At 65.8% G+C, this 19,508-nt stretch overlaps 2 protein-coding genes across 5 annotated transcripts in view; one reads left to right on the forward strand and one right to left on the reverse strand.

The window, feature by feature from the left end:
* The first annotated feature begins 66 nt into the window (after positions 1-66).
* PRXL2B (peroxiredoxin like 2B) lies at positions 67-2,923 on the forward strand. Of its 2 annotated transcripts, XM_042996430.1 has the most exons (7): positions 67-197; positions 386-590; positions 1,158-1,209; positions 1,691-1,754; positions 1,839-1,914; positions 2,195-2,313; positions 2,752-2,923. In XM_042996430.1, the coding sequence occupies exons 1-7, from the start codon at positions 135-137 to the stop codon at positions 2,776-2,778; spliced, it is 606 nt and encodes a 201-aa protein (XP_042852364.1). In that variant the 5' UTR covers positions 67-134; the 3' UTR covers positions 2,779-2,923. The 2 variants fall into 2 exon arrangements, with proteins under 2 accessions (XP_042852364.1, XP_042852365.1); XM_042996431.1 differs by lacking the exon at positions 2,752-2,923 and having other exon boundaries at positions 2,157-2,227.
* A 1,038-nt stretch (positions 2,924-3,961) lies between these two features.
* MMEL1 (membrane metalloendopeptidase like 1) overlaps positions 3,962-19,508 on the reverse strand; it is a 31,750-nt gene continuing 16,203 nt past the window's right edge. For 2 of the 3 annotated variants that reach the window (XM_042996121.1, XM_042996120.1), the window contains 20 exons: positions 18,852-19,013; positions 18,546-18,626; positions 17,366-17,461; positions 16,852-16,970; positions 16,255-16,320; positions 14,896-15,030; positions 14,725-14,814; positions 11,149-11,285; positions 10,698-10,791; positions 9,348-9,476; positions 8,780-8,878; positions 8,247-8,330; positions 7,765-7,868; positions 7,459-7,517; positions 6,884-7,003; positions 5,895-6,028; positions 5,716-5,781; positions 4,986-5,081; positions 4,468-4,544; positions 3,962-4,366 (listed from right to left, as the gene is read on the reverse strand). In XM_042996121.1, coding sequence (XP_042852055.1) covers positions 4,267-4,366; positions 4,468-4,544; positions 4,986-5,081; positions 5,716-5,781; positions 5,895-6,028; positions 6,884-7,003; positions 7,459-7,517; positions 7,765-7,868; positions 8,247-8,330; positions 8,780-8,878; positions 9,348-9,476; positions 10,698-10,791; positions 11,149-11,285; positions 14,725-14,814; positions 14,896-15,030; positions 16,255-16,320; positions 16,852-16,970; positions 17,366-17,461; positions 18,546-18,626; positions 18,852-19,013 — 2,048 coding nt within the window. In that variant the 3' untranslated portion in view covers positions 3,962-4,266. The remainder of the gene's footprint in view (positions 4,367-4,467; positions 4,545-4,985; positions 5,082-5,715; positions 5,782-5,894; positions 6,029-6,883; positions 7,004-7,458; positions 7,518-7,764; positions 7,869-8,246; positions 8,331-8,779; positions 8,879-9,347; positions 9,477-10,697; positions 10,792-11,148; positions 11,286-14,724; positions 14,815-14,895; positions 15,031-16,254; positions 16,321-16,851; positions 16,971-17,365; positions 17,462-18,545; positions 18,627-18,851; positions 19,014-19,508) is intronic. The other variant, XM_042996122.1, reaches the window with a different exon arrangement.

The raw sequence follows: 19,508 nt of genomic DNA on the forward strand, positions 1-19,508 counted from the left end.
AGGGGCCGGCAGCGGAGAGGTGACCTGGGGGCGCGGCCTGGACGAGAAGCCGCAGTGGGGCGGGACACGGGCGGGGCGTGGCCAAGCCGGCCGGGAGCCCGGCGCGCAGCCGAAGAGCACGGTGGCAAGTGGACATGAGCGCGGTGGACCTTGCCCGCGTGGGCGCGTGTGTCCTGAAGCATGCGGTGACCGGGGAGGTGAGGCCGGACGAGCGCAGGGCGGTGGGTGGGCCCCTGGCACCAGCCCAGGCGCCCTGGCAGTGGCATGCGCGGCGGGCTTCGGGTCGTGGGGCTGGGGGCGCAGTCCGGGCTTGCGCGGTGCGGGGCTGGGGGCACGGACGCGCGTGGGAGGTGGTCCATCGGCACCCCTCGCCCGCCCCGCGCAGGCAGTGGAGCTGCGGAGTCTGTGGCTGGAGCAGGCGTGCGTGGTGGCTGGCCTGCGGCGCTTCGGCTGCTCGGTGTGTCGCTGGATCGCCCGGGACCTCAGCAGCCTCAGGGGGCTACTGGACCAGCACGGCGTGCGTCTGGTGGGCGTGGGGCCCGAGGCCCTGGGCCTGCAGGAGTTCCTGGAAGGCGGCTACTTCGCGGGAGGTGCTTGTGCTCCCCTCCCCTCCTCCCACTGTAGCCCCACCAGCTACCTTGAGACCCTTCCCAAGCTCAGGGCAGTGGCCATCCCCTCCTTGCCCAGGCCTGACCCTTCTGTATCCTGGAGCTCCAGTCATGTCTCCGGGGCTCTCCACCTGTTGCCCCTACCTGTGTCCCCCAGGCACGATGTCCCTCCCACCTTGGAAAGAGGCAGGGCCCAGCGGTGATGCTGGCCTCGAATCCCCGAGGGTCTCTACTGGGTGGCAGCAAGACCCCACCTTCCCAGGAGCCTGAAGGAGTACGGCTGGGACAGGAGCCCACCCTGCTAGACCCCTCTCCCTGGCACTCGGGATATGCTCTCCCAGAGCCCTGGGCCCGGTGGCAGAGTCCAGGCGAGCCCCGTGCCTCCCTTTTCTGCCACCTCTGGGCCTCTGCCCCTCCGCTAACAGTGGGGACACTCAGTCCTCTGCTCCTACGTCCTGGGTGGGCAAGCCAGGGGAGCGGGGGGCTGGATGCAGCCAGGTGAGCCGGGGGGGGGGGGGTGAGTGCACACCTGTGGCGTCTGCTTTCCAGAGCTCTACCTGGATGAGAGCAAGCGCTTCTACAAGGAGCTGGGCTTCAAGCGGTGAGCGGGCGGGGCAGCCGCCTCTTCTCATTCCTCTTCCCCTTGCTGCCCTCTTCCTGGGCATGAGGCTCTGGGGGCATCCACTGCTCGGTCGGTCCTTCTAAGGACTCTCTCTTGGGTGCTGGGTGTCCGTTACGGCTGTTGGTTAGGCCTCTCACCCAAGATCTACCCCCTTTCCGGCCACCTCGGGTGCCTGTGTCGTAGGCTGGCTGCCTGGCGTGACTAGTGGTGCCCAGCTGACTCAGATCTCTGGGCTCACCCAGCCGGGGGGGCCAGCCCACACTCCCCAAATCTTCTGCGGGGCCCCAGGCCTACTGGCCCCCAGGCTGGCTGCCCCATGCCGCCCCCCCCCCCCCCCGAGTCCCTGGTGAGATGCTTGTGAGAATCTGGTGGGTGTGTCTTGTAGAGACTGGGGATAGAATTGCTGGGCAAGTCTTCGCCGAAGAGCCGGGGGCCGGACTAGCCAGCTGTGTCTTCACAGGTACAACAGCCTGAGCATCCTGCCGGCCGCCCTGGGGAAGCCCGTGCGCGATGTGGCCCTCAAGGTTTGTGATGGCCAAGGAAGGGTGGGACTTGAGGTGGTGGGGCTTCCCTGTAGGGCTGACCCGGACCTGCCTTCCTCCTTCCAGGCCAAAGCTGCTGGCATCCAGGGGAACCTGTCCGGGGACTTGCTGCAGAGCGGAGGGCTCCTGGTGGTCACCAAAGGTAGGCTGGGAAAGGGGTGTCAGAGGCCGATGCCTGGTTGCATGGGGGGCCGAGGTCACATCCTGGGCTGGGAAGGTCTGGCTGAACTTGGTGGCATGTCCCGACCCTCTCTGCCTCCCTTCCTCTGGCTTCCTGACCTTGTCAAGTCTTCTCTGTGCTGGGTGGGCTGCGGCCAGGACAGCTCCCTTGTCAGGGTAACCAGGTGGAGTCTCGGACAGCGAGGGGTGTCTCCCTCCTCCCAGCACGCAGGGGCATCCTGACCGCCTCCCCACCGCTGTAGGTGGTGACAGAGTGTTGCTGCACTTCGTCCAGAAGTCTCCGGGAGACCATGTCCCCCGGGAGAGCATCTTGCAGGCCCTGGGCATCCCCGCAGAGGGCTGTGCCAGCGAGGCGCCCCAGGTGAGCTTGGGCCTGGGGAGCACGCCGCCCGCTAAGGTCAGCAGCTCCCCTGGGTTGAGTGCTGGGTACGACCAGGTGCCAGGCTGCACCTGCAGGGTTGACGTACTTCTGCGCTCATGGCAGCCCGGGATGTCACTGTCACCCCACTGTGCAGGGGGAAGCAGGCTGAGGACAATGGGGAACCAGGGGCAAGGGTGGCCAGACGGCCTGGCACAGCAGGGCTCTCCCCAGAGGGCAGGGGCTGCCCGTCCTCTCAGCCTGGGGAGGGTCGCAGTTTGCCCACAGCCAGTGTTAGTGTGGTCCTGGTGGCTGACCTCCTGTGTCCCGAATAGAGGGGATTTTCTAGCACTTGGGCCCCAGACTGCTGGTGGGTGGGACCAGCTGCTTTGGACTCTGGGGAGTGCGGCTGGCCTGACGGGGACCCTGCTGTGTCCACAGTGTGCTGAGGGGGCGTGCACAAGGTGAAGACCAAGGCCTCCGAGGGCCTGGGAGGCGTCTGCTGCCTTGAACACTGGGAGCTGGATGTGAAGAATCTTTCTGGAATCTCTGGACTGGGGCACCAAACTCTGCCTGGGCCTCTGTGACAATGAGCATTAAACTCGTTTCTGGGCGGCGTTTATCTTCATTGGCTCTGATCCCGTCGTCCTCGCAGGGGACGTGGGCCTGCAGGCTTCCTTGGGAGGGGCCGGCAGAGGGGAGGAAATGGCCCTGCAGCCTCCCCGAGGGCCTCAGGCCTTTGGCACAGGAGGGCCAGGGGTCGGAGGACCGCGCAGGGTGTGGGAGATGAGGATATGGTCAGGTCAGAGCTCATACTGGGTGGGTGTCCAGGGAGATGTTGCCCCGCAGCTGCTGGGCACGGTGGACAGTGAGGCTCAGGGAGGGGGCTAGTCGGCTGGAAGGACCTTCTCCGATGAGATCTATCATTTGCACCCGACTGGGGTGGCTGGCCTGGCCCAGCTGGTTCATCCAGCTCTGCCACGCCCCCAACCCCCCCCCACCATTCCTTGGGGGGATGTGACAGGCACCTGGAACCTAGTGTCCAGAGCGGAACCCTGCCCCTGCCCACTGTGCCTGGGGCTCTTTGGTCTGGGTGCGTTCAGATGACCTCAGCACCACCCCTCTACCCGCCCCCCTCGCCTTGGCCAGGATGACCACAGTGGCCTCCTAGCTGGCCTCCCAACTTCCTCCCACCTTCCCCCCTGCCCCGTTTGGTACTACTCTTGGGGGTCTTTAAAACATCAGAGCAGGTGACAGTGTCCCTTTGTGGTTTAACCCCGCCACCGGCCTCTAGTTACATAAAACCCGAAGCGTAGATTCTGATCTATGGCTCCCCAGTTCCCTCCACCCACCTCCTGACCTCAGCCAGCTCCTGAGTCAGTGGCCCCTCCTCCCATCTGAACCGGTGGTCCCTGAGGGCCAGTATTTGGGGGCGTCCTGGCACAGAGACCCCGGGGGGCTCACCAGGTGTGGCCCTCCCTCTGCAGGGTGCCCTGCTGTTTCCCTGTCTGGCTGCTGTTTTGCCCAAGGCCACCAGCAGTCAGCGCCCAGCCAGATGCTGTCCCCGAACAGTCAGCGGCAGGTACAGACAGGGGCTCGGCCACCCCCTACCCCCCCCTCCCCCCCCCCGCCAACAGACAAGGCAGATGGCTTCTTCTTTGAAGCGTTTACTTAGCTCAAGTCTGAAGCTCATGGACAGCTGACTGGGATGTTTGGGGAGGGTGCAGACAGGTAAACGCGTCTACAGGGCTGGGGCACCCTGCCCCTCACCGCAGGCACGGAGGGCGCCGGGCAGTCACCGCTTGCCCTGGGTGCTGGGGCCGCGGCTGCGCTCCGGGCCCCGCGCGGGGCCAGCCGCGTGTGCACGTTGGCCTTGCCCGTGGCTCCAGCTGCACGTGCGAGGGCCGCCTGGCCTCCCGCGGCGGGTGGGCGTGGCCACAGTGCGGGTGGCGAGGGCTACCAGACGCGGCATCGCTCCCGCGGGTGCATGGGGGTGCCCCGGGCACAGTGGAAGGCGTCCGCGAAAGCCGCCAGGTTCTGCAGCGAGCCCAGCACCCTGCGGGCGGCCAGGGGCCTGAGCCAGCTGGCCTGGGCCCCGGGGGTGGGCGCTGGGGGGCGGGATGGGGGTTGCGCGCACGGATGCAGGGGGCTACTCGCCTGTACTTCAGGGGGCTGTGGACGTCGGTCTTGAGAGACTGCACGGCGAACTCAGGCCGGTAAGACCCGCACCACACCTGTGGGGGCGTGAGGGGCGTGGCTGTGGAAGGGGGGAGGGGCGGGCCTGGGGGGATGGGACGCAGGAATCAGGGGGGCCCTGAGGGCATCCAGGCGGGGGTGGGGCGGGCCTAGCGGGGCAGGGACACGCGTGTGCTCTCACTTCTTTCTAGGCACCAGGGAGTCCCGCCTGTCCCATCCCAGGCTGTCCCTTCTTGGGTGGGGGAGGGAAGCCAGCCTCCCCTCCCCAACTGGCCCAGCTACACCTGAAGCCCCCCAGCTCCAACCCTCTGCTTCCTTTTCCTCCAGGAAGCCTTCCAGGCTGGCAAGTCTGCTTCTGCCCGGCCTGCCCTCTCAGCGTGGCCCTGGAAGTGCCCCTCAGTGGAGGCTTCCAAAAACGTGGTGGGCGACCGGTGCCCAGCTGCTGAGGCAGCAGGCCGGGTGGGGACGGTGGCTCCTACCTGGGCATAGTTGATGAAGAAAAGCTGGTCGTAGGTCAGTTCCAGTCCTGGCAGCTGCTTGTCCTTGCCACCGTCTGCCATCCACTTTAGGTAAGCCTGCAGACGCCAAACAGGTGCTGGGCCCGGGCCCGTCCTTGCTCCTGGGGTCAGCACCGGCCTGGGGTCCGGGCAGAATGGAGGTCTGGCTCCACGGCCTTGCTCCCGGCGGAGGTCCTGCCTCAGCACCTGACGGCCCTTCGAGCACCCCGGGGACGGCGCTCCTGCCCTGACGGCCTGGTGCTCATCTCCGTGCCACAGCGGCTGGGCCCTGGCCCTGGGGCCGGGGTGGGGGGGGGCTGGAGGGCGGGGGGGGGGTGGTGGGGGGGAGGATTCCTGCCCAGGCTGCCACGCAGCGCCCACCTAGAAGGAGCTCCGAGGCCCGGTGCCTCAGGCTGCAGGTGCAGGGACGATGCCACGGCTGGCGGGGACGTGGTGAGCGCCACTATCTTACCGGGGGAGAGTCAGTGGCTCCCCTGGGGTTCGAAGGCTCAGGTAAGGTCAGGGTAAAATGTGGGCAGCACAGCCAGGTGCCCATTCACCCGCAGCCAGGCTGGCTCCCCCAGGGCACAGCTGCTTTCCGGGACAGACGGAGAAGGGTTCCCGGGGTGCCTCGGCCTGCGCAGGGCACGGTCTCTGCCTCACCGAGGCACCTGTTCCCCTGCGCCCTTGAGGGGCCCCTTCTTGGACCCACCTTATATGCCTGCCGCACTCCTCCGTTGTCAGCGATGTTTTCCCCGAGGGTGCTGAACCCGTTCACCTGCACACAGGACGCGGGACGGTAGGGCGGCCGGGCTCCCCTGCAACCCCCCCGGGGGCCAGGGCTGGGGAGCGGGTCCCTGGCGGTGGCGGCGCTGCTGAGGGCCTGCTCACGTTTTGGTGGTCGGCCAGGTCCCAGGAGTATTTTCCGTACTGGTGGACCATGCACTCCGACTGCTCCTGGAAGTGCTGTGCTGAGAAGTTGGTCCACCAATCGAGCATGTTGCCGTTCTTGTCGAAGTTCCGGCCTGGCGGGCAGAGGCGGCTGCCCTCATGGCCCTGCCTGCCCAGTGCCAGCCTCACCGGCACGTCCTCCCAGAAGCCCCAGTATCTAGAGCTCATGGGGGCAGGGGACGGGCCCCTGAAGGGTTGGCACAAGGTCATCGGGCTGCTGAGGCCCGGGAGGGGGCTCTGGTGGCCTACCACCCCACCCCCGAGGTCAGAGCCTGGGGTTTCGGGTCTCGGGGGCACCGTGGTTTAATGCCCCTCGCCGCGATTGTCCAAACTCTGTGAGCCCCAGGTAAGGGGAGCACGTGGTCCTGGGGGCCACGAGGCTGCCCTCAGAAGGTCCCGATGGTCAAGCCCTGTGGGAAAGCCAGCTGGGGCCCCCGTGCGTGGTCACAGGCCACTAGAGCAGGCAGGGGCCGCACCCCGGGGTGGGAGGTGGGGACGTCGGGTCAGCACATCTCTGGGCTGGAGGAGGCTGGCTGCCCCGGGGTGACGCCAGGCCAGGACCTGGAGCTTCAGAAGTGCCCGGGGTAGTGTCACTATCGCCGGTTCACGGGCTCAGGGAAGAGCGGCCCGTGAGGTGGAGTCAGGATCTGGCCCGCGAGCCCTCACACCCTCTTCTCCATGTCTCTGCCCAGAGCAAGGGTGCCGGACGGGGGCCGAGCCTGCCATTCAAGACCTCTCTGCCACCATAGCTCCCCTGGGAACCCAGCAAGTCCTCTCTGCCTGGGTGTCAGTGTCCCCACCTAAATCGTGAAGGGGTTGGATGGACAGCTCCAAGGCCGCCTGTCCCCTGGTCCCCTCCCGGGACTGCTGCTCAGTGGAGAGGGGAGGAGGCCGTGTAGCTCTGACCACCCCCCACGCAGCTTCCCTACCGTTGTCGTCAAAGCCGTGAGTGATCTCATGCCCGATCACCATCCCAATGCCCCCGAAGTTCAAGGCCTGTGGCTGCTCCTTGCTGAAGAAGGGGGGCTGCAGGATCCCAGCGGGGAATACTGCCCGGAGACGGGGGTGGAGACATGTCCGTGAACAACCCTCCCATGGGCCAGGCCCCGGGCGGGCACCCCTGGGGCTCCTGCATCAAACCACACGGCCCGGGGGGGGCAGGGTTGTGACCCCCCCCCCCCGCCCCCCACGTTACAGACCAGAGAATACAGGGCCCGGAGGTGAGAGGCCGGGGCCAGCATGCGGCAGACCCAAGTTCTCCCGCCCCCCCTCATTCTCTGCTGCCCTCGGGACTGGGGTCTGCTCCCCAGTCTCTAAACCCGGCCCTACCACTCAGACAAAGGTGAGGAACTTCCCAGCAGGTGGGGAGAGGGGTGAAGTCCCTACAGGTGGGGAGAGGTTCTCTCCTCCCGAGAAGAGGCTGGAGGTGCCCCCCAGGAGGGAGGGGAGGGTTCTTCTCTGGCACTGGAGGGGCTGGGCTCAGTCACGGAGGGGTCACACGTACCTATCTGGTTTCGGTTTGGGGAGTAGAATGCATTAACCACGGCCGCCCCGATGATCCAGCTGTGATAGACGGGCCGGTCACTTGGAGCCCGCCTCCTGGACCCTTCCCTCCAGGTCCCCTCCCGGCTGAGCAGAGCCCCCACCCTTAGGGCCCCCATCACAGTGGCCGTGCCACGAGACCAGCATTGCCCGCAGCCAGGGCCGGGTCTGGGCAATCCACAGATCTGAATCCTCCCTGAACCCGAGGCTCCGGGTCAGACCCCGGCCGCCCTTCCCGGCCCGCCGGTTCCCGCGTGCCGCCACTCACAGGTTCTGGTCCACTTTCTCCCGAAGCTTCTTGAGGCTCCGCTGGGCACCAGCCTTGAGGTTCTGAAGACCATTTTCAAAGTACTGGTCCTCCGAGAAGTTCAGCTACGGGACAGGGGTGGTCACTGCCGGGTGCGCAGGCAGGGGGGTCGGCAGTGGCTGGGGACCGGCCTTGGGACTGGCTGGGCAGTCCTGCGCGAGGCCGACGGGCGGTGGGTGCGGGTGGTGGGGTTGGGGGGGCCGGTGCTGGCTCTGGGCCTTCGTGCCACTGAGCACATTCCTTCTCCCTCCCGACCTCAGTTTCCCCATCTGTAACAGGGGGAACTCTGGAGAGCTGCCCACCCAGCGAGGTGGCCGAGACGGCACCACCTGCCAGGAAATTGAAGGCTTGTGGTTCACAGGGCTGGTTCAGGGGCGGATCGGGTCGGGGGTGAGGGGGCAGGTGAAGTTCTCGGGGCCCTCTTGGCCGGGGGTGGGGCGCACGTTGGAATACTCCTCATCCAGGTGCTTGTTCCTCTCCTCCAGGATGTAGTCTGGGTACCCGATCTGCTCCCGGATGCTCATGGCCTAGGGACGACATTGGGGCCCGTCGGTGACTGCCCCACCGTGGGAACCCCAGCTCTGCCCCTCGCTCATTGCCGCGTGGCTCAGGGGCTGAGGGACTCGACCCCCCCCCCTTGCAAGCCATGGGGAGGTTTAATGGGGACAGGTGAGGACCGGCTCAGCCCGACAGCCAGCCGGGGGTCAGATGGGGCGAGGGCCGGTGCAGTGGGACGGTTTCCGCTTGACATCCTGGCCCAGAGGGGGCTTGCTCCGAGGCCACCCCTACTCGTTCGCAAGGGTGCCGGGAGGGTCTCCCACACTTGGCTTCTAGTTCCGCCTCTGAGCAAGCCACACCCAGACCCGGTGTCTTCATCTCTGAAGCAGGTGCAGTGACGGTCGCCCCGTGTCCCCGTGCTGGGGCTGCCCTCTCCAGGCAGGATGCCCTGACCGTGGGGCCCCAGCCACCTGCGCACCTTCTCCTGGGCCTTCTTCTTGGATGCCTCGTCCATCCAGCCCAGCTCATCCAGGGTCTCCACGAACACCGCCCGCACCTTGTCAATGAGCTCTCTGACCTGGGAGGACACGTGGCTCTTGTCCTGCGTGTCCGGCATTGGGGTCTCTGCAGGGGTCCGTTCCAAAGCCTCGTCCCTGCCGTGATGTTGGGGCTGGGGGTGTGGAATGCCCCCCCCCCCCTTCCGGGACAGGGGTCCTGACTGCTGGGCGTTCTCCTGGGTGAGCCTAGGGCCTGCCCGCCCCTGGACTCACAGCCTGTATGGCCTGTAGGCCTTTCCCAGACAGGCCTGTAGGGTTGGGGGTGGGGCCTCTGGCCTCCCCATGTGACGGGGCGCCAGGCAAACGTGTGCTCCCCGGTACCCCCTGGGCACACACGGGCTGCTGGGGGGCCAGCAGGGTCCCGGCACTGGGAGCCCGGAGTCACCCTGTGGGGGGGGGGGGTGTGGGGCTGTGACCCGTGCCCCCACCCACCATGGGCAGCGTCCCTGTGGGGAGGGGCGGCAGACAGACTGAGCACAGGGCACCCACCGCATCCTTGCCGTCTCTGGGAAAGGCCTCCCTGACGTAGAGGGAGCCCACGGCGCCCTCCATGTTGCTGTTGACGTAGCCGACACATTCTCGCCAGCGCACCTCCTCCACGGTCGTGCCATAGAGCGCCTGCCGCGTAGAGCACCCATTCACGCACTGCCGCCCCCCTGTCCTCAGCCCCAGCGCCCAGCGGCCAGAGCGGGGCACCGATGAACTCTGACCTCCCCTGGGAGCGCCGGCCGTGGGCGCGGGCAGGACGGCGTGTGCGCTTTTCAGGGGAGGGCTCCCCACCCGGGCTGGAAGTCTGGCCTCTGCCCCGGGGCGGGGGTAGGACCCTGCTCAGCCCCAAGTGCCACCTTGCCCCCCGTTCCCGCCGCCCTGGCCTGGCTGGCCAGCCCGACTCTGACCTCTTGGACTCCAGCCCCCCACCGAAGCACAGGCTGGTGTTGACTCTGGGGGCCCTGGGGGCCGCATCCAGCTCAGCCGTAAGCCACCGGCTCTCCGGCCCCCAGTGGGTTTTCCCATCGCCGGAGTGGAGACGCTTGGCCAGTAGTGTTTCCACCCCACCCGCCAAGGCAGACGCCCCGACTTGCCCCAACTTTCCCGATGCGCTGGAGGGCTTCTGTCCGTCCCATTTCTCTAGCGAAGGACCTGGGGGTCCGCCTGACTCCCCTGCCCTTCAGCCCCCTGCTCGTACCTCAACTGTCTGTCGTCCACACTTGCGTCTGCTCCTGAGGCCCTGGTCCAACCCGTCACCCCGCCCGGACAACGTGTGTCTGCACTCTGACCCCACGCCCCCTCTGATCGAGGCCTTGGAACAGCCACCATGACCACAGGCCTTCCCAGTGGGTCCCCTGCCTCTGCCCTGCCCTCACCCCCACCCCCAGCAGCCAGAATGACCACACAAGCAGGACACTAGGCTGTGGCTCCCGCTCTGAACACCCTGGCAGCTTTCAAGGCACGTGGAATCCACGTTCGGCTCAGTCCCACGTTTGCGGGCCCCCACCTGTCTCCCTGACCCCGTCTCCTTCCTTCCCACCACGTGGCCTGGGGGTGTCCTGCCTTGGGAATCTGCCCCCAGCCTCTTCGTGTCTGGGTCATTCTTGCCTGGAGGTCTCCAGTGTCACCCTCCCAGAAAGGCCATCTCTGTCCCATACCTTCCTGTCACGTCCTACTTGTTGCTTTTGAAAGAGCGGCTCTCCGGTTTGGTGACTGTCCCAAGAGGGCAGGCGTTGTCAGCCTCTTGCATGGCTCTGCCCCCGGTGTGGACCTTGGCGTTTGGCCCAGAGCAGGTGCCCTGAACAAATGACAGGCCAGGGGTAGGAGCCACCTGCGTGGGGCCCCACTCACCTTACGGTAGTTAGCTCGTGCATCCTTGAATCGCTGGCTCAGGCTACTAATGCGGTCCAGCACCAGGCGCCAGGCCAGGTAGTTCTGCATGGTCCTGTGGGCAGGAGGCAGAGGGCGGGGCATATGACAGGCGCGTGGAGTTTGTCCAGAGTGGGGATTGGGCTTGTGGGCCCTTAGTCAACGGCTTCTGTGACGAACAGGCGCTCGCCCCAAGCAGAGTGGTGGAGAAAGCCTCTGGGACAACCTCCAGATACAGCCTGTCTGTTCCTAGATGCCCGAAAAGTCCCAGGGAGGGTTCGCATCTCTCACTAAGGTTCTATCGGCCACTAATATTTATCTGCCCAGAGAAGATGCTCCCTGGGGTACTCTCCCATGAGGAGACGTGGAGGGGGTGGGGGCGGGGCCAGAGGCCGAGATGCCGAGGCCTCTGGGGACCTTCCCGGGGCCTCACCTGGCTGAGTAGACATCGATGATGTCTTCAAGGTTCCGGAGGTAGGGGATGCCATACACCACTACTTCCTCATCTGGCAGCAGTTTGATTTTGACAGAGGACAGCACAGATTGTATGAAGAGGGTCCAGTTAAACCCCTGGGAAGGCGGGCGTGCGGAGAAAGAGGGAGAGAACAGAGAGGTAGGTAGACACGGCTCGTGGGGATCCAAGAAACCCAGCCCCCACCAGAGAATATTTGGGGAATCAGAGGGAAGGCACAGATGATCAGAGTCAGGGTGAGGGTGGGTGACATCACCACAGAGCCTACAGACTGTGGAAAGAGATCATGCCAACATATTTGAAAACTTGAGTGTGATGGAAAAATTCCTGAAAAGAGTTTAGCAGTACGATCTATAGAATATATATCTAGTAAATATAAGAATAGTAGAAATATAGTCTTATAGGTAATAAATTGATCTTTCATTTGAAATATTCCCACATGGAAATTTCTAGAACCATCTGCCTTTTCCAGTGGATGCTATCTGACATTTGTGGAAGACATACTGCCAGTCCTACTCAACTTTCCAGAGGAGAGAGGAAGAGAAAAGTGTTCTCAATCTGATTTATGAGGCCAAGAAAAACTTGAATCCCCAAATAAGGATATTACAAGGAAAGAAGGTAACAGGCTAGTGTCGTTTATGATCATAGACAAAAAAAATCCTATGGAAAATATTAGCAATTAGGATTTATCCACACCTACATAATATGGATAATACATCACAGCCAAATTTGATTTATTCAAGAATTCAAGTTTGGTGTGTAAAATTTGAAAATCGAATCAAGTAATTCACGGTGATAACTAGATAAAGCAGGATAATCACATCCTCATTTTTTTTATTAAGAAATTTTTTTTAATGTTTATTTTTGAGAGAGAGAGAGACAGAGCGTGAGTGGGGGAGGAACAGAGAGAGAAGGAGACACAGAATCCGACGCAGGCTCCAGGCTCCGAGCTGTCAGCCCAGAGCCGGACATGGGGCTTGAACCCATGAACTGTGAGATCAAGACCTGAGCCGAAGTCAGGGGAGGGGCAGAGAGAGAGGGAGACACAGAATCCGAAGCAGGATCCAGGCTCCGAGCTGTCAGCACAGAGCCCGACGCGGGGCCCGAACCCACGAACCGTGAGATCGCGACCTGAGCTGAAGTCGGACGCTTGACCGACTAAGCCACCCAGGCGCCCCGATCACCTCGTAATTTCAATGGATGCAGGAAGAAAGGCGTTTAATGAACTTTGCCGTCTGTTCATGACAAGAAGTCCTAGCGGACTAGAGCTAGAAGGTAAATTCAACAGTCTGGTGAGGGGAACCTACATCCAGCAGCAGCAACCCAGAAAACAAAACCGCCCACAGCAAACGTCAAAACTGAGGGAGGAAACAGGACGTCTACTAGCGTGACTGAGTGTCCCTGCCAGCTCAACCAGACAAGTAGATGACAGAAAATCAGTAAGGGTTTGAAAGGGAAGAAATAAAACTTATCGTTCACAAAGGACATGATTTCACGTGCATAAAACCTGAAAGGAACTGCAGATACGTAGGGTATTGGAACGAGCGTGTGCGCAGAGTAAAACGGCCCTGTCCGAGGTCGGAGCCTCTGCACAGGAGCAACAAAGAATCCGAAGATACATCACACAGGAAGACCTTTCGTGCCAGTGTCAGAAACCGAAGGGCTTGGGGCGCCCGGGTGGCTCAGTCGGTCGAGCGTCCGACTTCAGCTCAGGTCGTGATCTCACAGCTCGTGGGTTCGAAACCCGCATCGGGCCCTGTGCTGACGGCTCGGAGCCCGGAGCCTGCTTCGGATTCTGTGTCTCCGTCTCTCTCTGCCCCTCCCCCACTTGTGCTCTGTCTCGCTCTATCAAAAATAAATAAAATGTAAAAAAAATAAATAAAAATAAAAAAAAAGAGTGCAGCGGGGGCGCAAACTGCTGTGTTCTCAAACTTGACCGTGCGGCCGTCAGCACGGCTGGCCCGGGGAGATGGGGTGTGGCGACGGTGAGATGTTGTCTCACCCACAAAACGTAGGACAAGACAACCCAGTGCAGGTGAGTGAACTGCCCGGGTCCGACGGCCCGTCTTGTGGAGGGAGAAGTCGGGGTGGGGGCCTTGGGGACGGGCCGTGTGGACGTGCACACTCGGAGCCAAGTCTAAGCGTTATAAACGCGTTCTACAGCGGACAGCCCAACGCCTGGCTTCTGGGACGTTCCCCCAAGCTTCTTCGCCATCTCCGCGGCACGGCGCCTGCAGGCCGTGGGCGTTCTCTTCTCTCTCTCCTCTTCCCACTGTTAGTACGTTTGCAGATCCTCTGGCTCTGTCTTCCAACCGGATCAGAAACCACCCCTCTCGCCACGTCGGCTAGCGTCTCCACCTGCCAGCGTTCACCGCCTGGTCTTCAGTGTGAGTCAGGTCTGTGCCCCAGGCCCTCTCACGTGCCCCGGAGGCCTGGCATCGTCCACCCCTTCACCGCCGGTGCCTCCTCTGACCTCCGGTCACCCTGCAGCCCCTGCCTCAGGACCTGGCCCTTGGCTGCCCCTTTGGGCCACACGCCCCAGACGGTCCCTCTTCCCGAGACTTCTCTCCTGCATCAGCTTCGTGGCGCAGCCCTTCCTGGCCGCGTTGTCCCACCGCCTCCCTGCTCTCTGCACGCAGGCCTCCCCGCCTGGGCTGCAGTGTAGACACGAGGCGGGGGTTGCCCGCTTGGCTCACTGCTGGAGCCCGAGCCAGAGGGGGGCCTCGTCCCCCACAGTGCCCGCTGTGGCGGGGGTTGGGGGGGCAGCTGTTGGGTTGTGTTGAGGGGCGGGTCGAAGCAGATCACCACTGGGAGCAGGTGCCAAGGAAGAGGGCAGGCTCCAGGGGCCATAGAGCCTTCCGGAACACCAAGTGCCATGAACCCTGGGCAGGTGTCTCTGGAGTTCTCTTGCTTTGTTCTCTGGCTCCAGACCCTCGCATTTTCTGGTCAGGAGTTAGGAGCTGGAGTGTCTGTCCCACCCCTGCCCTCTGCCCCGACTCGGGCTTCGGTGGTAGGGCTGGCGTGGCTATCACTGCGTTTCTGTCCCTCCTGAGGGGAGGCTCCGGACAAGTCTGCGGCTCAGGGTACCCGGCCACCTGAGTTCGGGGTTGGGTGGGGTGCAAAACCCGGCTCCCCTCTGTCTGGCCTGGGCTGCTCCTCCCCAGCCCCCTGCGGCCAGGCCTGGCCAGCAGGGAGGGCGGGCCTGAGGGTCTGGCGGGGCGGGGCCGGGTCATGCAGGGGCTCAGAACAGGCCCCAGGGACACAGTGCCCGGGGCGAGGGTCGCTCTGGTGAGTCGGGACCCCTCCCGGCTTGTCTCCTGCTCAGGAAAGCGGGGTCCTCGCGGTATCCACCTCACAGATGGGGTGGCCCTGCGTGCCTGGACGGCCCGCCTGCACCTGCCGTCCCAGTGCGAGAGTGTCCCTGTCTGGGTAACCTCTGCGCGCGTGGGCGTGTTTCTGCGGCTTGGCCCGCGGAGGCGGGGCCGGGCGGGGGGCGGGGCCGGGGCCCGTCGGTGGGGGGGGGGGGCGGGGACTTGCCTTCAGGCCAAACTTGTTCTGGAGCTCCTCCAGGCCCATCCTGTGGTACAGAGTGGTGACGTCATGCCTCTCCTCCTGCGGGGCCGTGGCCTGCACCGGGGGCCGGGGGTGTCACACCGGGGGGCGGGGCGGCCGGGACCCCGGCCCCCCGGCCCCGCCCCGCGGCCTCACGTTTGCCAGCTGCGTCTCGAGCTCCAGCACCTGCGCCATGTCCTCCCGCACCAGGTAGCCGTTCTCGGGGAGGTTCATGTCCGCCCGCAGCATCGCGGCCACCGACACCATGAACTGCAGGTACGCTTCCCGCACCTGGGCCGAGGGAGGCAGGACTCGGTCCGGCGGCCTCGGCCCCCGCGGCCCCCACGGAGCTCTCTGTGGGGGCGGGGGTGGGCGTAGGACACGAAGCGGGCCCCCGGGATGCTCCCGGGGCCAACCTCGCCGGCGGGCGGCGGGACGGGGCGCTCCAGACCGTCCGCGCCCTCCCGGGCCGGGCCGCAGCCGCCACTCGCACTCGCGGACAGGCCGGTGCAGCGGCCGCGGGCTCCGCGTGAGTGGCCTGCTGCCCCGGACCTGCGTGGGGAGCCACACGCTGAGGTCACGCCCCGACGGCTCGGGGCTACGCTTCCGCCCCATCCCCCACGTCCCTGGGCTTGCACGGGACGGAGAGACCTGTTCTGTCTCCGTGGTTGCCTACAAAGTGCTGGGCGCCTAGCGGGTGCCCGGTAAAGGCCCCGGGGTCGGCCAGGGCTGTCAGATGCCAGGGTCCAGGGCGGGCTGCCCTTAGCCAGGCTGGACTCAGCCAGGGGGTCAGGCACTGGGTCCGGAGGGTCGATGCCCTTCCTGGACCTGCCTTCTTTGCGCCTCATCCTGGGAGGGGCTTTCCTCCCAGGCAGGGTCCTCAGAGGCCACACCTCCGGCGTCAGGCCCGTCGTCGCCCTTGGCCTGGCTGTCTCCGCTCCGCTAGCCCACCCGTGGCTCCTTCTGTCAGCCACACTCGTCTCTGCCCCTGGCTGGACCGTCCTTCGTGGCCCGGCTCACAGCCCGCCTCCGCCAGGAGGCCCACCATCCTGCTTTCTGGCCGAGGGCTATTTCACAATTGCACCTCCCGCAGCCGGCTCCCAGCTCTTCCCTCTGGCCCAGCTCGCCACTGTCTGCCCCTTGCCTCGCTCCTCCCTGGACCAGGAACCCAGTGGTTACGAGAGCCCCGCGCTCAGGTGGCCTGAGTTCAGATCTCGACGGGCCCTACGCGGTAGACCGGCAGTGTGGGCCGCAGTCCTCACCGGTGAGACGGGGGTGAAGGGCGTGGGCCTCGGGGCCACCGGCTCAGCTGAGCCTGTCCCCATACGTGGCACGTGGTGTTTAGGGACGGTCCCTTCGACCCGCAGCTCTCAGCGCCCCGCAGGCATTCACAAAGGCTAGCCATGGGGGGCGGGGTCAAGGGGACCACGGGCAGGCCGGCCGCAGGGGGGCCCTAAGGCTGCCGGGGAGGGGGGGCAGCTAAGTGCCTGAGGGGCCGGGGCCGGCCGGACTCACCTTGTGGTTGTTGCCTTCGTCGAAATAGTATTCTCGGGACGGCATGCCCAAGGTGGGCTGGTCTATCTGGAGACACAGAGGGTGTGACCCTGGGCCACGAGCCGGGGTCCCCACAGCCTGGCCGGGGAGGACAGCAGCTCTCTCGACTCCCCCCGAACTGCGCCCAGCGGGAACGTGGGCTCCACCCGGAAGGGGGACGCGCCCCGGCGCTGCTCTCTGCGAGTGACGGCCGGAGGGCCCCGGGGGACGCGCTGCAGGGTGCGCTGACCAGGTGACCCAGGCGACGTGCGGGCCACGTGCAGGGCCTCGCGGCGCCCTCGCCCTCCCTGCGTGGCGCGGGCTCGCTGTGGCCGGCGGTGGCTTTCTGAGGTCCGTTTTCCTGCCCTGGAGCCCGAGGCCCGGACAGACGGCACGCGGGCGGCTCCTCTGAGCGGGACCCGGTCCCCCGGCAGCCGGCACCCCGGGCGGGACGTGGACAAGGGCAGGGCCCTGGGAACGCCCCCGGGGCTCACCCGCCCCCCCGGCCACGGCCCTGCGGGCGCCCCCAGCCAGGCGCCAGGGACCCGGCCTACCCCGGCCCCCCGGCGCGGCTCGTACGTAGATGATGTGCCGGCTGGAGTTCTGGTCGTCGTTCCAGACGAACAGGTCGATGAGGACGCGCCTGTTGAACTGCGCGTTCATCAGGGCCAGCTGCTGCTCCAGCTCCCACTTGGGGCCTGGGGGGTCAGCGCCTCACGCTGCAGACCGCTGCGCTCCCGGGGGTCCCAGGCCAGGCCCTCGTCGGACAGTGGGCCCCGGCCCCCTAAGCCCCAGAGCTCGGGGGACATGGTGGCGGCAAGCACACCTGCGGGCCCCGGCGCCGGGGACCCGCTGCGGGACAACGGGGCCAGGGGTGGCCGGGCACCTGGTGCGCCCGCGCCCCGCCCCCACGCCCCGGGTCCGGGAGGCGAGTGTCCCCGGGGGCCTGGAAGGGTCGCCCTCTGCAGGGCTGGGGAGCCCACTGGCAGCGGGCGCGAACTCGCCAGCCTGAGCCCGCGGGGGCTCGGCTCCGGGGAGCCCCGGGCGGTGACACCTGTGTGCTGAGCGAGGCTGCCGCAGGCCCCGGCCTTACCTACGCTCTCGTTCCACTTGTCCATGGCCACCGGCCAGCCGCCCATGAGATCCAAGATGTTCAGCAGGGGCCGCGAGTCTCGTTTTTCTATCACGCCTGCGAGGGAAGGAGGGTCACTCGCCTCCCCGACACCCACCTTCACACAGGCCCGTGGGGACGCTGCACGCCCGGCACAAAGCCAGGCCCCGTCACACGGGGACGGGGACGGGCCCGGGAGGAGCAGAGACGGACGCAGGTGTGAGGGGCCCCGGGGGGTGACCGAAGCAGACGCGCCGGCAGGACACGGGGCGTGGGAGGGGGACAGGCGACCGGGTGGTGGCGGAGCCAGGCCGAGGGAGGCCCTGCGGCCCGGGGGTGCTGCACGGGTGGGGGGCGCCAGCACCGTGGCCGGCCGAACACTCTGGACTGGACGTGGACAACTTGCGCAGGGCAGCGGAGGTCCGGCAGGGAGCTGGGGAACTGGGGTCACACGTAAGGTGACGGTGAGGGTCCGGTGGCAGGGCGCCAGGTCACTCGGTTTGGCGGAGACTCACAGGGAGGCAGGGGCATGGGGGAGCCCCATGGTGGAAAGAGGGAAGGGTCCGGGCGAGCCCAGATGGGGGCCGGGGTTTCGGGAGGCACGAGCCAGAAGCTGGCGGCTTCCTCTGGCTGCTCCGGAGTCGGATGCGGGGACAAAACAATGAGCCCTCGGTACTAAGCGGGGGGGGGGGGGGGTGCTCCCCACAGAGCAGCCGACACCCCAAGCTGGGCTTGCAGACCCCCAGGCAGGGACACGAGGGGAGACAGGCCAGAGGGGCGCGGGGTGTGGGGGAGCCATTCCTAGGAGCCCGAGCACAGGGCAGTCCCGTAACAGTACCCGGGTACACGTGTGGACACTCGCGGACACACATGGACGGACACACACACGGACACACGCGGACACAGACACACACGCGTGTGCGCCTTCCCTGGGGCTTCCAGGTGCGCCCCTCAGCATTGTCCTTCTGCCCGGACGGTGTGGCCCGGGCTGGGGTCAGGGTGTAAACAGGATCACGGGCAGCTGGCAGTAAGTCCCTGCCCCCGGGGGAGCCTGGGCCCGGCGGCCAGGTGGGGGCACAGCCCCCGTGGCCGCGAGTCCTGAGTGGCGTCCAGCTGCCAGGCACTGCTGCGGGGACTGTGGGGTCCCGGACCCCCCACTCACTCTCGTTCATGCAGGAGCGGTACAGCATCTTGGCTTTCTGCACAGCCGGCCTGTCCTTGGCGGTGGAATTCTCCAGCACTCCTGTGGGCAGAGGAGGGGGCTGGACAGAGGCCTGAGGCGGCCGCCGGGAGAGCCAGGTCAAAGGTCCTGGTGTCACCCGTCCCTCTTTAGTGAGAGGAGGCCCCTCTGCCCCTGCGGGGCCTTTATTCCAGGGGGTTTCTTCTCTGCGGGCCCCACGGCCACCCTTGAGTGGGGCAGACGTACAGCCTTACCCAGCTCCACCCCCAAGGTCACGGCGGCTCTCACCTTTGAGGATGATCTCCAGCTCGTCTCGAAGGACGTCAAAGACGCTGTACCGGGAGTTGGTCTCGGGGATCACGTGATGCTGCAGCCAGCCTCCGCACGCGTACTGGTAGAAGTCGTCACACGGTTCCCCGGACGGGTCCATGTTCCGGAGGATCCTGGCAGCTGCTCGGCCGCAGGGGTGGGGAGGGAGAGGGGGGACCCAGTCGCGGGTGGCCGCGGACCGTTCGACATTCCATCGTGGCTGTGTGCCCCCGGCAGTGTGAGTCACCCTCTCTGAGCCTCGGCGAGGTCAGAAGCAGGAATTCAAGTTCTAGGGCTACGACTTATTAGCCACATGACCCGGGATCCCGTGACCTCTGCCAGGACACCCACGGTCCGGCGCTGGGGCAACGGCCAGGACTGCCCGGCTCCCAGGAGGCGGTCTGCTGCCCCTGGAGCCCCCTCACTCGTCAGAGTGTCTGCAGCGGGGGTGGGGGTGAGGGTGCTCTGGGCCGCCACAGGGAGTCTGTGTGCCGTTAGAGGAGACGGTGTCACCCCAGCACCAGAATGTGCCGCGTCACTGGTCGGGGGTCCCCGGCCGAAGGCTCTCGGCTGGATTCCCCACTCGGAACCCCCAGCCTGGGACCCTCCCTCGCCCTCTGTCCCACTTGGCCAGGG

The sequence above is a fragment of the Panthera tigris genome, chromosome C1, assembly GCF_018350195.1.
Source record: "Panthera tigris isolate Pti1 chromosome C1, P.tigris_Pti1_mat1.1, whole genome shotgun sequence".
In the NCBI taxonomy this organism is placed as follows: Eukaryota; Metazoa; Chordata; class Mammalia; order Carnivora; family Felidae; genus Panthera; species Panthera tigris.